At 34.1% G+C, this 17751-nt stretch overlaps 1 protein-coding gene and 1 pseudogene across 5 annotated transcripts; one reads left to right on the top strand and one right to left on the bottom strand.

Moving 5' to 3' along the window:
- Positions 1-2216: 2216 nt before the first annotated feature.
- Positions 2217-9461, bottom strand: LOC117926361 (annotated as a pseudogene).
- On the top strand, positions 9419-16282 carry LOC117926365 (mitogen-activated protein kinase kinase kinase 1-like). 5 transcript variants are annotated; one of them, XR_004653118.1, is made up of 7 exons: positions 9419-9486; positions 9708-9766; positions 9948-10010; positions 13251-13408; positions 14681-14737; positions 14826-14885; positions 16026-16282. XR_004653118.1 is itself a non-coding variant. In XM_034845455.1 (7 exons), exons 4-7 carry the CDS (start codon positions 13781-13783, stop codon positions 16173-16175), a joined length of 360 nt encoding a protein of 119 aa, XP_034701346.1. In that variant the 5' UTR covers positions 9649-9782; positions 9948-10010; positions 13251-13408; positions 13722-13780; the 3' UTR covers positions 16176-16282. The 5 variants fall into 5 exon arrangements, 2 of the variants coding, with proteins under 2 accessions (XP_034701346.1, XP_034701347.1); XM_034845455.1 differs by lacking the exon at positions 9419-9486 and adding an exon at positions 13722-13873 and having other exon boundaries at positions 9649-9782; XR_004653116.1 differs by lacking the exon at positions 9419-9486 and having other exon boundaries at positions 9649-9782.
- Positions 16283-17751: the final 1469 nt, after the last annotated feature.

The following is a 17751-nucleotide window of genomic DNA, read 5'->3' as shown; positions in this document are numbered from 1 at the left end:
AATACTTCTTGATAAAATCATATCTATTAATGTGGCATGTGTACATGTGTGGGATATTCATGGTTCAATACTATCACCATCTTACAATTGTGGATTCTAATTGAATTTTATGAATTAATGATATGATCTTTCTTTAAACAAAATGTTCTTAGTTAAGTTAAAATGGTTGAATTATTTCAATTGGTCAAACCTCAATATTCCAAATATTTCTACTTTGATTAATCAAGGTCTTTGTGAGTTGACTTTAATTTGCTTTTAAATATCATCTATTAAAGTATTTTGGATGCTTCTTTGTTTTGTGTAGTATTGTAATAGATTATGAGATAATTGTAGACCAAATGATATACAAATTATCTCCTTTATAGATGTTTTTTCACTTGCTTTAAAGCTAAGATTTTGTAAACTAGCTTTTATCTTTTCTTAGCTTTAATTTTTTTACTCTAAAACACCCAAATAAAGTCATTTAGTTTTGTATGTGCTATTTTCTTTAAAAGAGAAACTAAAAAGGGATGGATCCTAGTATATAGTTGAAGCAGAGAAGGATTTTATTCTAAAATTAATATAAAAAATATACTTTGATAATATAATTTTAAACCTCTTTTAGATGGTGTTTGGTAAACCAACTTAATAATTTAATATAACATAATAACTTAATTTGTTATTAAATAGATTAACTATTTTTGGTAAAATAATTTAATATTATAATATAAATATAGCATTAAGTCAAAATAGTTAACTTAACGGTATTTGGCAAATCAACTTAATGACTTAATATGATTTAATAATTTAATTTAAGTTATTAAAGAGATTGAACATGTTTGATAAAATAACTTAATATTACAACTTAAAGTTATTTTTAACTTCAAGTAATAAGTCAAAAGGGTTAATTTCATTGAGACCCCTTGAGGTTTGATATAAATATACTCGATTACCGTTGTTTTCAAATTTCATCAATTAGCACCCTTATGAATTTATTTTGTTTAAAAAATTTATTTTTTTAAGAGATTTAAAGTAAAAATATTTTAGATAGGAGTGTTTAATAATTCACTAAAAACTAAATTTTATTTGTTAAAAAATAAAATTTATATACATAATACATTTATAGGGATGTTAATTGATGAAATTGAAATTTGAAACTTATGATGACTTACTGTATTTACACTAAACATGAAGAGTCTCAATAAAATTAACTTTAAGTTAAAATAGTTAACTTATTCTTAATCTCAAATCTTTTTTACCTTATTTGTCTACATTTATTACTTATTTTTTATGATTGTACTTATATCTTTAATACTTTAAATATGAATATTTAACAAATAAATTTATTATTTAGGATTAGTGAAAATATAATTGTTAGTTAAAAATAATAAGGATGAATATGTCAATTTGACAATTTAGAATAAAAGTTTTAAGTTTACAGTTTAAGAACCATTTAACTTAAAATCAATTTAAATCATTAAGTAATAAGTAATAAATAATAAGTAATAAGTTTTACCAAATGCCCACTTAAACATAGCTTTTAAATGAATTATTTAATCAAAAGACAAATATAAAAAAATAAAAATAAAATAATAAAAAATAAAATAAAAAGGAACACACTAAACAGGCATCATAAAGTCTTTCACATGATTTCATTACTTTTTTATTCACCTTCTTAGAAGACGATTTTAATATTTTCTAAGAAAATTATGAAAACACAAAATTGGTGTTTCCAGATTTTCTATTTTTATAAAACTCTATTTTTTGAAATATTGATTTATGTTTTCTTTACAAATGAAAACAATTTAAACAAAAAAGTGATTTATAGTTTCCATTTTTAAAATTGATTTTCACTTCTTTTGACTTAAGGCATTTTCAAGATAAGAAAAAAAAATAGGAATAAAAGCTATTTTTAGAGAATAAAAATAAATGAAAAATGAAAAACATTTTCCAAACCGAAACCCATTGTTAATGTTTTCATCTCATTGTGCCTTTTTCTAATCTCCATCCCGCACTTTGATGGGCTAAACTCGAAAATGGAAAGTTATATCTTGGCACATGCTTTAATTTACATTTGTTAAATTGGTTTTGACATACATTTTTCATAATAAATGCAAAACAATAGCCTGAGTTACAAACATGATTTCCATGGTTTTTTAGGTCTCTAATCACATAAAGTATTGATTCCCAAATTAATGATGCTCTAAATTTAGTGCATAGGGCATTCAGACTCTCAGTTCCATCAACATCCATTTTCATTTTCTCACCTGCCAAAACCTTATTGTACAAATTTCCATTGAACCTTCAGATCCATCCCATGTTCCATTTTCAATCCTAGCCACATTGTTACCATAGGGCAAGTTGCTAGTACCAAATATTTAAGACAAGTATACATACAATACAAATCAGTCCATTACCCTAAAAGAAAAGGAAAAAGAAAAAGAACTTGTGTCACAGAAAGGAATAATCTATTGGGTCGGTGGCTTGTATCCAAAGTGATACCAAACTGTGCTGACAAGGAGCCTTTGTAAGAATCTGATACAGCTCCTGCTGTTTCTGAAAGGTTGCTCTTCATCTCTGAAATTTTTGATACCATGTGCTCTTTGTATTTCAAAACTGAGTCAACCAAAGCATAGAGTTCCCAAGCACATATCTGAATTTCATCCTCATTTTGCTTGATTGCTTCCTGCAACTTCAATTTGGACATCTTCATGACAACATCAAAGTCTAGTCAGAATCCCTTGAATTTTTCAATAATATTCACATTAATCAAGAACAATTATAAAGCCAGGTAGAAATTTTTAGCTCTGAAAAGGGAAACCAACTTATGTTAAAATAAGTTTCTTTCAGGTTTACGAGATCCACCCTGGCAATATTGATATCCTTAACTAACTATTTAAGAGAAGAAAAACAAAATTATACCTCCAGAACATCTGCCACTTCTCTTTCCACAATATCTACATTATGGGTTTCTATCTCAACATCCTCCACCAACTTCTTAGCTTCCATTGCACATCTGGAGGTGTAGTTTTGCGTTTCCTTCTTCAAAAAATTTAATTGAGCTTCCACCTGACAAATTGATCATTCATCCATGGTTAACCTCATACAACAATAGCCTAAAAAGAATTCATTCTGATGCCTTGTCAAAAATCAACCAGAAGATAAATATCCATGAACGAAAAACAATTAGATTAAACAATGTGTAACCCAATAATTTATGTTGCAAAATCAAGTTAAACATCAGATCCATCAGAAACAACGAGATGCATGATACTATTCTTTAATAATGGAATAACCTTACATGGCATAGTTATGCAAGCATTGTTTAAGCTAATGTCAAATATAGTCAAAGCCTTGACAATAATTTCCAATCAGCAAGTTGGAAAATTACTTGCTAAAAAATATACTTGGAAAAGGAATCAAATGTAGTCAATCCTTTCTAGGGACTAATTATCATCCAAAAATAATTTTTCTTAAGTGTTTTATAAGCCATCAAAGCTACTTTGAAAATTTGGGGCCTAACAACCTATGTGCAATAACAATTGACGTCTCCAACAGATTATTATTATTTTTTTAATCCAAAACAAATCATTCATTGATATGAATTTAATTACAAACCAAGGATGAGAAACCCTTTCAAAATATAAAGGATGATTAAAAATTGAGGAAAAATCTAACAAAAGTAGCAAGATAGCTATACTAATCAAGGACGATACAAGAACTTGTACAAAATATAGCGACAATTTACACTTGAAGGGGGTAAAACATACCTTACAAAAGAGTCCATTTGCATGGCTCCACATTTAGCCAATCAATCTGCAACCTGATTCACTAAATGAGGGGACCAATAGAAGGAACAACCCAAGCTACTAGCTAGATCCAGGGTTTTAGGGAGCTACATGTCATACATCCCAAGACATGTGATGGGGGAAAGCCTTTCAAAGTATATTCAAAAAGGAAAGGAAGGCACAAATAAACTTTAAGTGGGATTAGTATTAGTTAGAATAAAATTAGAATTAGTATTTATTGGAATCAAATTAGGAATAGCTAAATAATTTAGAGGAGACTTAGAGTCATAATAGGTTATATTAGAATCCTAGTAGGCTTTGAATTTCTTAGAGAAGCCTATAAATAAAGCTAATTGATGTAAATCAAAGTAATGAATTGATAATTAATAATATAACGTTTTCTTGCATACTTTGCAATTTTGAATGGTAAGACTCTTGATTTTCTTCTAGGTGAGACTCTTAGAAGGCCTTAGTGAGACTCAAAGGTTTCTAGCTCTTCTTCTCCGTATCTTCTTTCTCAATGTTTTTTCATTTTATTTTCTTTACCATAAACTTTATCCTTTATTCCTCACCTTAAACGGTTAAACCCTAAAAAATAAAAACCGTAGCCCACTTATTTGATTGTAGGCAACCATCATAAGGTTGTCCTACGTCAATATGTCCAACAGTTTAATCATCCCTTTTAATCCAATTTGAAAATAGCACCTATTCTTAACTGAATTATACTAAAGCATATTTGGGTCACTTTTCTAAAGCACATGTCTAGTTTCCAAAAGTGGACACAATTCTAGAATTATGCAATTGGAGTATGTGCATCTAGGGCATCCTGAAGATATGTGCATTCTGAAAATGAACACGTATTCCTATTTCTTCTCCCTCTTCCCTATATTTATTATTCATCATATCTTCACATCACCTAGGTACCATATCAAAACCATACAACAAGCTGGCCCTTGATCAGCATCCATCTGACCCTGATCAATGGACTTCAGAAACAATGGCATGCACCCTACATTTAACTTCCAAGTCCTCTGGACCAATTTGACATAACTATGGTAGCACACTTTTTGGGTCACCCTTTGTATTAGTTCAAAGGAACATTACAACCTGAGCTGTCCATTGATGCCAAAAAGCTGTAATGTGGGTAATACATGCTCTGCTCATATACAATAATTGTTTTTAGCAATGGATACAAAATGGATGTCTATCTAGGGCATCCAAAAGCTAAGATTTTATCTACAACCAAAAGAGTACAACCTCTAAAGTTGAATGGATACAAAATGCCCATGATTGTTCCTTAATAATAACCCCCAACCCACAACCGGCTCCGATTTCCCAAAAAGCAACCTTCCCAGGAAGTGTTTCTAGGAGGAATAACAAACTTATCTCTCAACTTATCCCCTTCATCACCCACATAGTTTTAAAAGGTGCAAGGCGCACCTAAGATGCAAAGTTTTCTATAGCTTAAGCGCAAGGCGCAACACAAGGTGTGCGTCTAAGTGAAGTGAAATGTGACCTAGAATACACATCAATTTTGTAAAATATGATTCAAAATCTAATCCGATCAATAAAAATTTTAAAATTCGAAACATTTAAAAGAAGCATTCAATAAAAAAGTAATGAAATTATATACATTTCAGTATATAATTAGAAATTTAAAAAATAAAAGTGTTTACAAAGGAAGAGTAAAGCTGACAAGGCGTACTTTTTCAATAAGGCACATATCTTGGCAAGCAAGCGCTATAACTTGGGAGTGGTGGCGCCTTGAGCCTAGGCGCACTTAAAGCACACCTTTTAAAACTATGATCACCCATTAGACAGATGGTTAGACCAGACAGCTCTTGCTTTTTTTTTTTTGATAGGTAGACCAGGCAGCTCTTGCTATTAAATTTTGAGTGACAACTGCTTGTGTAACTGACACCATTTGCCCTTTGTACCAAATTTTAGATTGACCATCGGGTGGTACTATACTCCTTTCCAATTATTTTCCCTCCCATATTTCATTTGAGTTATTCTGGAATTTAGCAATATTCTATCCAATGGAATTTCTAGGAACAACATTTTTCTGTCAAAATTTGAATACATCTAAATTATCACCTTTTTGAATTCTAATTGTAGTCCAATCAATTTAACCGCAGTAATTGATTTTCCAAGAAATTTTCTTATGTGCATTCAACTACTAACAATTCAAGAAAACATTTTTTTTTTGGATAGGTAAATCACAATTAAAAAAACAAATTAAACGAAGGGGCAAGCAAGATTAAAAAACAATTGTCTTTTAGATTGCAAAGAAAATACCAAAGAAGCTTACGGTTACAACTTTAGTTTTCCTGGAGTGTCATCCATGCAATATAATGACCATGCAATTGTATATGCTACTGCTGGTACTTTAGAAATGGTATTGCTAACAAAGTCAGACCACTAGGTAAAGAAGACCTGCTTTGATTTGTTATATAGATAGATGGATACAAAGAGAGAGAGAGAGAGAGAGAGAGAGAGAGAGAGAGAGAGAGAGAGAGAGCGAGAGAGAGTTTGGCCTTTTCTAAGAGCAGCAAAAAGAGGTTGAGTTAATTTGTACTTCAATTAATTGCATATTCAATAGGGGATCATTGGCTCCAACTATGTGCCCACCCCCTCCATCTGTATCCTTATGTGTCTGAGAATTTTATGGGTCTGTCATTCTTTCCAAAATTTTTATGTGCTGAGGAGTTCTTCTTTCTTGTAACATGATCAATCTTGTTATTTGTACCAAAGATATTCAGGAATGTCTTTGAGAATTTTATGAGTAGAGGATTCATCATCCTCTCCAAAATTTGTCTTCTGGAGTTAATCTGTATCTAACATCACCAATACTTTTACCCTTCTTTAAAATTTTTAGGAAAACAAAGTGAAAATCTGGCTGCTCCTGTTGACACCCTAAAAGCATATAAAAAAGGCATAGTTTTTTATTCTTCGTGAGAGGTATATAAATGCATAGCTGCTGAACAAGAAAAATGAGTTCTAATTCACTTACTTCATCACTACTAGTTTGAAGTGCAGCAAGACGATTTCTTTTTGCTTCAATTTTAGCAGCATTTTCAACTGATTGTTCCTGAAGAGAAATCAACTCTTCCAACTTTAGCATAAAGCATTTTATTTATGTCATCAGCAAAGGAGTCAAGTGCAGGCTTAAGCGTTGATTTGTAATCAATTCCCAAAACCTCAGCAGGCAAAGACCCTTTGGCATTCAAAACATACTGCAAACCATTTCCTAACTTTAACCTGGAAACCATCCAAGAGAAAATACTTCAATCACACAATAGATTGTAGTTTAATAGGTTGAAAGAGTTGCATGAGGTGGCATGCTAATTTTTCAATTCAAAGATGCTCCTAAAAATTAAGTATTTAGTGTTGTCTCTTCATGGCTATTAGTTTACTTCAAAAAGTTAAATAGAACATGGTCCCAAGGGAAACAATAGGCTCCTAAGGCAGGGCTCAGGAGGCAAAGGGTTGGGTGGGTATGGGAAGGTTCCAAGTTGAAATTCATATACCGAGAGAGAGAGAGAGAGAGGAGGGGGGGGGGGAGAGGGGAGGCTACCTCAAAAAAAGAGGTTGCCAAGGGCAACTGTATCACCTATCTCTTTCTAAATAAATTATTAGAAAACTTGTGAGGATGGAAGTGTTAAATGGAGATTTTTTTTTTAAAGCCAAATCGAGAATGAACATTAACTAACCTTAAAAACCTTTTTATTTTTCTTACTTTGACAAAGCTCCAGAATGGTTAGTAGTTTGAGAGTAACACTTAGCTCAAAAGGTTAAAGAAGATGAACAAACATGAAATCATAAACCAATACAAAAGATGTAATGCACCCAAAAGATAAATGCACATAAGGCAAATTACAACTCAGAAACTACCCATTGTTGGTGTTGAATCACAACCCAAGTAAACAAATGAAGTTTGAGTTGGCTACGTGGAAATAATGCATGTGACTCAAGAAGACATAAGCCATTGAATGATTTAGCAACTACATTCACCTGGTCTGAATTTTTGTCTACTAAAATTTTATTTTTTTGTTGGGTAAATTTTTTTGTCCCTATTGGGATTTGAACCTGAAACTTCCACAAACCCTCCCAAACCTTTACCTCTTGAGCCAGGCCTCAAGGGCATGTTCACCGGAATAATTTAAGCAGAGAACAACAGCTGGATCCTTCTTAGGAATCATCAACTAGTCATGCTGTAACTACAGAGCCAGATCCTATGTTCTCACTGAAGTTATACTAAAATGTTGTATATGTTAATGTATTTGCTAAGAACAGGAAAATATTTCATATCACCCATAAATGACAAAAAAAATCTTGTAATCTAATTCATGGAGGTAGATAACCTAATGTTGATAAGAATCACAGTAGACTTCAATGGAATAGAGAAAATTAATTCCAAGCAACACCAAACCTAAGAAAGAACATGATTCTACCATGTTCATTAATTATTAGAAAGCATACTGAAGATTACTAGAAAGACTTTAGAGTATGCAACTTAAGAAATTAAGAAAATCCTAGTGGAGTGGATTATAGAGGTACCAAAGACAAACAAAGAGGATAAGGAAAAGAAAACCTTCTGAGAGCCTGGTTGCATTCAATTGAAAGAGCTTCAAGCTCCTTAAACTTGTGCCCAATTGTCGTGTCAAGATCCCAAGACTTCTCCTCCCAACCATTCCTTGCAACCTTAGCCTCCGTGATATCTCTCTCAACTGCCTGCAACTTCCTCTTCATCCTCTCTGCATCTCTTGCATTAAACGTCTGCAACTCAACCCTTTCTTCAGCTCTTCATTCTCCTCGCAAATTCTATTATTCTCCTCAACCTTCACCCCAACTCCTTTTCCTTCTCTCCAAATCTTCTCCACTGATGCAATCCTTCCTGAAAATTCTGCAATTATTGCATGAAATTTCTTCACATCCTCCTCCAACACCCCCCTCTCCTTCTCCACAACCTCCTTTGCCGAAGGCCCCGACCTCAATTCCTCCAACCTCCCCTCCCTCTCTGCCACTTCTTTCTCCAATGCCTTCACACCTTCCGCCACCGCGTCCCTCTCCTTTCCAACTTCCCCATAAACTCCCTATCCACCGCCTCCATCCCATCATCATCCCCGCGAATATAATGCAAGTAACTATCCAATGCATACACTAAAGTATTGTCAAAACACTCCAAATTTGACACAAGATGGTCATTATACAATGCGATTTGAACCAATCAATGCATTACGCCTAAAAGGGAAGGCCAAGCATGCGGGGTTCCGGGGGCTTTGAGAGCGGACTTGTTGAGCTTGATCGGGCAATTGAGATGCTTGAGGAGGATAGGAAGATCGTCTTCAAGTTTGGTTGTGGGGAAATCGAGTTGGGAGATGAGGAATTTTAGGGTTTCGGAAATGTCTTTGGCGGAGGGGAGAGGGGGTTTGAGGGGGAGAGGAGAGAAATGGGAGGCGAGAAAGGAGTTGATGGTGCGGATGGCGGAGAGTTGGTTGGACGGGTCGGTGAGGGCATCGCCGCGGAGGAGCGGTTGATTCTAAGGGAGGAAGGGCGGCTGCTGGCGAAACTAGCGTCAGAGTTGCGGCTGAATTGGCGGTGGTGGTCGACGGAGGGAGGTGGTGGCGGCGGTGGGCGGATAGAGTCCTTCGGACGGCGGCGGCCGGTGGCTTTCATCCCCGGCTGTGATGGGCGTCCCTCTCTCTTCTGAGTTCTTGTGAATTCTGAATCTCTCTTTCCTGCCTATGGGCTACTGGGAAAATGACACTGCTTTTTAAATTTTATTTTCGAAAACATTTTTTTTGAATGAATTATTTTTAAAAATATTAAGATATTATTTCGTATTTTAATAATATAAAATATTTTCACCGAAAGGAAAAAACAAATCAAATTACCGAAAAAACATTTTTGGCTGATGGACGCTTTTTTGCTGTGAAGGAGGTTTTGTTGACTGATCAAGGACGGGCGGGCAGCAAAGTATTGATCAACTTCAACAGGTTAGAAGGATGAAAGGTGCTGATTGTGTATTAGTTCAATTCTTCTTTAAATCTATTTTCCATACATCTTGATTAACCTCTAAGTAATTGCATACTCAGATTATGCAGTCAAAAGCAATTTCATATTGATCCAGCTTGCATACGTGAGAGTTCTTTCCTAATTTCTTTCGTAATGGTTCAGGAGATCTCTCTTTCGAGTCAGTTCCAACATAAGCACATTGTTCAATATTATGGCACATTCAAGGTATTTTTCAAAATTTTCTTGTTGGATTGGCTTCTTGTTATGTACCACTCTTGGAATTAGGGCTACTGTTTGCAATTTTGCATTTTTTGTGGCAATCTTAGATTTTTTTTTCCCTTTTTTTTTGTGTGTATATTCATGAAATCCTGTCAATTTCATACCTGAATCTTTGGGATATATATATATAAAAAAAAAAAAAACCCTACATAATGCTGCATGCAAGACACAAATTTAGGAACTTGATCTGGGTCTTGTAGAGTTGTTGCATGAGTCCTCTGGCATCTTTGTACCTCGGAGGACTTAACTCGCTGCTAGTGCTGGGTTGGGCCTAATTTATAGGGAAGAAACATTGGTGGAGGCAGTTGATAAAGCCCAGAGTTGACGGCTGTTAACACTGGTGAAAAGGACGGGAAAATTTTTAGCTTTGAAGAGTTACCTCATTCTCTTAACTACATCTGTGCTCAAGTGGCAGATTACTAGTCCTAATATTCCTCAGAATGCTCCTGGCTTTAGGAAGAAGACATGAATTATGGCATCAATTTGGGCATACGTCCCTCCTCTGCAGTAAATCTAGAGTGCCAACTAAAACTTGGGACTGATAATTTGTTGCTCTCACTTGGGAACCCCCATGCAGTAACATTAATTAGGTCTTTTCCTCATAGAATAACCATGAAAGTCTTTGTGCTTATTAGTATAATGGCTACTCTAGTGAAGGCCCAATGTTCAAGAGGACTTAGAAAGGATCTTAATGTTATGGGATTCAAAATCCTTAGAAGGCATGAATCTTTGGTGGTATCTGTCTTAAGTTCAATTAAAATTCGATTGAAACTTATCTGGAAGATCCATAGGTGTTTGAGGTTTTGGACCAAATCAATTGCAGCTTAGGGAGAAGCTGAGTAACTGCTCAGGGTAGCTTTTGACTTGGTGCACTGAGGAGAGTTCAATGTTATTGGGTCTTTAGAGAAAAGCTATTTTGTCTAGAATTCCCAGTAGCGTGAATGACACTGATGAGCTAATCAAAAGTTGTGGCTTAGTTGATTCATCTCTTAGAGTGAGGCTTTCCATGGTCAAACAAGCAAGAAACCCCAGTTTGAAGAGGTTTGGTAGGTTCTTGATCTCAACAGAGTAAAACATCATTCAAGAATCTTACCTAGGCTAGTATTTGATTATGGCTCCATGATATGGAGGTTAACTAATTAGATGATTCTCACCCTCTTTTCTATTGAAAATATGTGGTTGCTGCACCCAAAATTTGGTGATATTATTATGGATGTTGCATGAGATTCAGGTCTCAGTATGGGAATGATAGATTTATTGTGTAGCCTTAAGTCAATCAAAGCTTCTTTGAAATATTGAAGAAAGAAACTTTTGATATTTCTGGCAAGAGGAACACTGTGATAATCACACTTGAAGGAATGGGTCATATGATGGAAGAACTTTGATATCTTAGAATGAAAAGGAAAATAAGGTTGGAGGAATTATGGGAGGGAAGAGCTAGAGACAAGAGTCTAGGTTGAAATGGGTCAGGGAGGGTAATTGCTACTCAAAATTGTTTCACTGGGTGGATAAATTATGGCAGGTAGAAGAAGCTAGAAAGGAATGCCTGGGTATTTGAAGATAGGAAGAGTTAGTCTACTGAATTTCAGGAGAATTACTATGGATATTAGTTACCAAGAATTTATCAGAATTCCCTTCAACATCAGTTACGTTCCCAATTGGAATAGTAGTGAGCTACTTTGACAGTTGGTGTTTTGAAGCTTAACTTTGCTGATGTTCCTTGGAAATTGGGATTGGATGGCTATTGGCAATCTAATATGGGATCACAGGCAAGTTTATTCAAGGTTCTCAAAGAAAGCTGGTTTTGGGCTGACTATTGAAGCAAAAATTTCTTGCTTTAATGGTGGAGGTGGATTAACTAATAGTTTTATCTTGGGTGGCTAGTAGTCGGAGAGTGTTGTGCGAGATACAATCATTGGGTGCTGAGGATCATGCAATTTGATAGTTGTGTTCTCTTTTTTCTGGAAGCCTAGATCCCTTGAATTAGAAAGGCTATTGGTCGGCCAGAAATGGATCCTGTTCTTGGTTGGTTTAACTAGGGATATCATGCCCCGTGTTTTGGTGGTTAATTTCCTTAAGGTTGCGCAGCCAAAGGCTCTCTGGTGTGCGGACTTCTGTATTTGTCTTTTTATAAGCCTGTGCAATTTTTTTGATGGATTTGTTTGCTTGTTCCTTTTTACAAATTCTTTGTATATTTTCTTAATTTCTTCATAACTAAAAATAAACAGTACTAAAGCTCTGTTTAGATTGACTTTTTGGAAGCAAAAAGATCCTTTTTAAGTCTAATAAGATCTTCAATATGTGTTTTTGGCTTCACTGAAGTACTTCTAACCTTAAAAGGAGTTCAACACATACGTATGGGCAAGCTGTTTTTCAGTTTATATGGGAAATTGTTTTATGTTTAGTGAAATCACACCAATGCCAAGATTGCCCCTTTAAAATAATGGTTTTAGCTTTAGCTTCAGTTCCTCACCAAAGTTAAAGGCAAAATAATATCCTCAAACAAGACCTAAATCTGAGGCCACAGCAGCACTGTTGCAATCTTCATGAGGTTGACTGAGTACATGTCTCTGTTAGAGAGTTAATAGGGATTCTGAGTCTATGTTGAGTAACCAAGGTTTTGCTTTTAGAGTTGTTATTATTTTCAATCATATTTTTGGATGTTAATCACAAAATTTTATTTCAAAGGCTATAGAAGGATTGCCCTGACTGGATGACTCTTAAAGCGGCATGTTCTATTTTAGCTGCTTGATGAGAACTAAACCTTAGACTAAAATTCATGAGGGGGTCTCTTGAGCTTCCCCATCTGTTATTTTTCAAGTTCACTTTTTCCTCTAAAGAACCTTTTTTTAATCTCTCATCTACTTATCGTATCAGCTATTTTATCATGGTATTTGGCCTTATTGTTGTTTCAAGCTATGTTCTTGCCTTGTAGGTCTGCTTCTGAATGCATGTTTCTAAACATTCATGCATCATATGCATCTTTTATTTCTCTCGCAGGCTGTCTAATTGACAGTCTAAATACTCAGTAGTTACATTTTTCTGTTCTTTGGGGTGAATTAGTATTTTTCATGTTTTTGTTGTTGTCTGTTCCTTTATGATCTGGTTCTGGTACTGCATCAAGAGGATTGGAGTTCATGTCATATTTTTTTTCTTGCTTACTCACAAAATGTCTTGCCATTCCAGGACAAGACCAAACTTTATATCTTTCTTGAGCTTGCAACTGAAGGTTCACTTTTAAATCTCTATCAAAAGCATAAACTGTCAGACTCCCAAGCCTCTAAATACACAAGGCAGATTGTGAAAGGTTTGAATTATCTACATGAGCATAATGTAGTTCACAGGTGATTCAAATGATCTTACTACTACATTTTTTGGTTATATTGCTTGTGCTTTATTTGTTTATACCTTGCTCTATCCACATGCCATTACTGCTTGAAACATGTGCTGATTATTTCAATTATCTGCCTTTGCTACCAAGAGAATTGCATATGCATGAACTAAACGGCCTTCTTACTCGGGGAAAATTGGTTCACTCTGTTGAGAAAGTTCTTCAGTTTTTATTTTATTAATTTATTTTTGTTTTTATCTTCTTGAAACCTTCAATATTATTTGGATTGCACCAGTTAGCCCACTTACTGAATTCTGTGATTACAGACTGCTTGGTGAAGTGAAAAGTTCAACACTCCCACCTGCCCTCTTCCAGGAAAAGAAAAATGGAAAAACCAAAAACAAAAAGAAGAGTTAGGAGCCTGGATGTTAAACATGGTCATTGTCTGATAACTAAGATGAAACTACCCAAAGCCTTGGTATAGATATAGATATCCCCAATTTTCTGTGTACCTTACATCGTGTCTTCACATGTGGGGTTTACGTTGTTTGTTTTGAGATTATTGTGTATCTTAATAGTTTAATCCTTTCATAAAACTCCATGTCAGTTATAATATGAGGTGTAGTCCACTTCCATTTGACTTCATGCAATTAGCTGTATTATATATCACTTTGTATATTCTGCCTCAGTGCTTGATCTTGCTATAATATCCTCTTTTTTTTTTTCTTTTTTCTTTTTTTCTTTTTTTTCTTTTTTTTTAATTTGTAAGTCAAATTTTTGTTTAAAAGGAACATATAAGAAAAAATACATAATAATGATTCAAACTTTCTCTCTATCTCTCTGATTCACTTGATTTGAGTCTCTTCAGGAGAGTTTTTGGGTCATGATTACAGAATGGAAACTTGAAAATTGAAAGAATCCTAATGCAAAAGCCATTTACAATGCTACAAACTCTCTCTCTCTCTCTCTCTCTCTCTCTCTCTCTCATGTGATTGAGATGGTAAATGGAATAACTAGCAAGGCTAGAACCATGGAGGGATGTGATCATGGGACTCAGAAGTACCACAAGTAGGTCATAAGGGAAATTAGGCTTATTGATTTGGTCATGCGCAACAAAGGCCAATAATTGCATTGTTAAGAAGAAATGGGTGGACATTGGGAATCAATTGAGGTTACTTCAGGAAATTAGACATTTGGAATGACAGTTGAAGCCACAATGTTGTACATTTACTTACACATAAATTGTTTCTGTTGTAAGACTAATTGGTTCTGTATCATCTTCGAGGGATATCTGGTGGATGTAAATGGAACCGTGAAACTTGTGGATTTTGGATTGGCAAAGGTTAGTTTCTTTTTCCTAGAGTTATCTCTCTATTGTTTCAAAATGCTAGACTTCTAAATATTATATTTCTGGTTGTATATCTTTTCAGTTTTGCAAATTGAACGACATAAAATCTTTTAAAGGGACTGCATTCCGGATGGCCCCTGAGGTATCTTCCTCTCTTTCATTCCTTCATTTCTTAAATTAACAAATCATGTTTGGTTTTGAATTGAGAACTATATTTTATGGAACTGTACTCGGTAGAATCTTCTTATACCATGAAGAAGCATGCTTAAAATGTAGGCTCTGAAACCCTTGTCTTTTAGCAGGTGGTTGCATCAGAAAAGGAAATGACATGATTGAATTGGGTTATTGAATAGCTCGATTATTGGACTGGAGCTATCCCAACTAACAAATTGATAAGTTGTTTTCCAAACTGTTTCTCTTTCTAAGATTTTATCCTACAAGGCATTTAGTCAATGCCATGTCTTATTACCAATGCATTTTGATTATGCATCAGTCATTAGTATCTTTCTGTACAACTGCCAATATACTGACACTAATAGATGCATGGAACCACTGAATGCTCAATTGATGAGGATTTTCCATTCAAATCTGAGAATTTAGGCATCAAGCTACCTTTTTCCATTAACTCTCTCTACTTCTAAGGGTGGTTAAACCCTTGCTTCATTATTTGGTAACAAAAATTAGTACATCACCAGAAGATTGGTAGGGGGATCCTACAGTTAGGGATGCAATGAAGTGGATTGGAACTGAGTGACCCATCCTTCTTCCTGAGAACCCGATTTAGTACATTTCATTCCAAAGCTGCTCCATTGGGACAAATTCTTTAACTTTCTGGACTGCAGGTTTGTGAAGAGATGTTAAAGCCCTGGCTAAAAATGAAATAGTGGTGTCTGTTTTATAAAACAAAATATGGTCACCAGCAATCTAAATTTTAGCTCGATATTGCCCTTCTGAAATAAATTTCTGACTCTTTGCCCCTGAGAATGAATTGTGGTTTTGCAACCGCCCAGATCTGTGGATTTGAATCAGTTTTTACTTTGAAATCATGCTCAAACATCCTAGTCTTACAACTGTGTTTATTTATAAATCCTGCACCAGTTGGGAGTAGAACTCTTAAATCCCTGTTCTAAATCATGTCCAAACATGTTATAAGTATTTGTGTTAACCATATTTGAAAGTTTTTTACCAAGGACATTTGTCATTATATTATGTGGCACAGGATGCTCCAAGCATTATAGTTTCTTGTAAGTGTTGATTTTACAAATAATTTGTGCCACTGTAGGTCATTAATGAGGACAAACGAGAGAACGATGGTTATGGGTTTGCAGCTGATATATGGAGCCTCGGCTGCACTGTATTAGAGATGTTAACTTGGCAACATCCATATCCCGAATTGGAGCCGGTATGTATAAGCTTCAATGGAAACAAATAATCATTCCAACATTACATTCTTATATGCATCCAAACATAAGAATTGGAATCACCAAATCTATTTCTATTCAAGAAGATATAGGAGTGAAAACAAAGTTTTTATTCTCATTCCTCATTCCCATATACTAAACATGGCTTGAGGGCAATGGACTGATTTCAATGGTGTGTATACTTGTCTTAAATATTTGGTATTAGCAACTTGCCCAATGGTAAAAGTGTGGTGTGGGTTGAGAATAGTATAAAGATGAGCCTAGGGTTGTCAATGGAGCCTGCAAATAGCTGTTGGATTTGAAGGTTGAATAGGAATTTGCACAATAAGGTTTTGGGAGGTGAGAAAATGAAAATGGATGTTGGTGGAACTGAGAGTATGAATGCCTTATGTACTAATTTGACTCATTCATATTGAGATCATGTATATATGAAATTCATATTATGCAAGAAGACATTGCTTTTACTAATTCAAATGGAAGGTGAACAACGGTGAGAAACAATTGCTAGTACCCCATAGGCATCATTATATCTTCGACAAATTGACATAGGAGTAATAATTTTGACACAATCTGTCATTCATTCATAAATTGTTGTTTGGTAACACTCTTTTAAAATATACAATATAAAATTAAAAAATAAAATTTAATTCAATATCTGTAAAACAGTATTGGGAGACTGCATATTGGACGTTGTTTTCATAATATTGCGTTTGTCCTAAGTCTTAACTCTTAATAGGAAAAACCATGTTTTTGATTGAGTATATTCCATGCAATGACATGCACTTGTCCTTAGCCACCTTTCAAAGTCGAATCAAAAAGCAATGTTAGGAATCAAAATCGAATCAAAAAGAGGGAAGTGAAATTGAAGATACGGGTTCTTGGCGGGTTTAGATATTATTTTGTTCGATACCATCTAACCTCGATTATATATAAAATTAATTTTAAAAAATAATTTTACTGATTTTTTTCTATTACCATTTTTAACACATATAAAATATTAAAAAAAATATTTTTTAAATAAAATAAGCTATAAAACTATAATATTTTACTTATTTATAAAATATATTTATTTTTAATGTAATTTAAAAATTCTAAAATTATTACATTTTGTTAAATAAAGAAAATACGATGAGTATGGTGGCCATGAAAATTACTTTGTATAAACGTGATAGGATTGATATGGGTAACTCATCGTCAACCCAACCGATCATCATCCTTACAGTTAAAAATTTACGTAAAGGAAGGGTACAATTGGTATTTTTATTTATTATAAAGAAAGTAACTGAAATGGCTTTTGAAACCCGATGATATCCAATTGGAGATAAATTCCCAACTTCAAAATTAGTAAAGTTAATTTTTTTTCTTGAACAAATTTAGAAACTTTATGAATGTCACGTTGTCGCAAGTGTTTATACTATAAAAATATTCTTAAATAATTTTATTGGTAAACATTTTTAGGAATAATTAAATTATTTTTAATAAAAATTCTTGAAGTAATAACATAATACATCGAATATTAATTTTTTAAATATATTTATGTAAATTATATATACTTATTTCCATCCATTGAAGAAATTCTAATGTTAG

This window comes from Vitis riparia, chromosome 12, assembly GCF_004353265.1.
Source record: "Vitis riparia cultivar Riparia Gloire de Montpellier isolate 1030 chromosome 12, EGFV_Vit.rip_1.0, whole genome shotgun sequence".
NCBI lineage: Eukaryota > Viridiplantae > Streptophyta > Magnoliopsida > Vitales > Vitaceae > Vitis > Vitis riparia.
Note: the sequence above shows the minus strand (reverse complement) of the source record. Positions and strands in the feature narration are given on the sequence as shown.

Bases quoted from the DNA above. Each gene is read 5' to 3' on its own strand.
- LOC117926365 (XM_034845455.1), top strand. From the start codon at position 13,781: ATGGAAAAACCAAAAACAAAAAGAAGAGTTAGGAGCCTGGATGTTAAA. The intron at 13,874-14,680 runs GTATAGATATAG...ATCATCTTCGAG, and splicing joins TGAAACTACCCAAAGCCTTG to GGATATCTGGTGGATGTAAA. The intron at 14,738-14,825 runs GTTAGTTTCTTT...ATATCTTTTCAG, and splicing joins TGGATTTTGGATTGGCAAAG to TTTTGCAAATTGAACGACAT.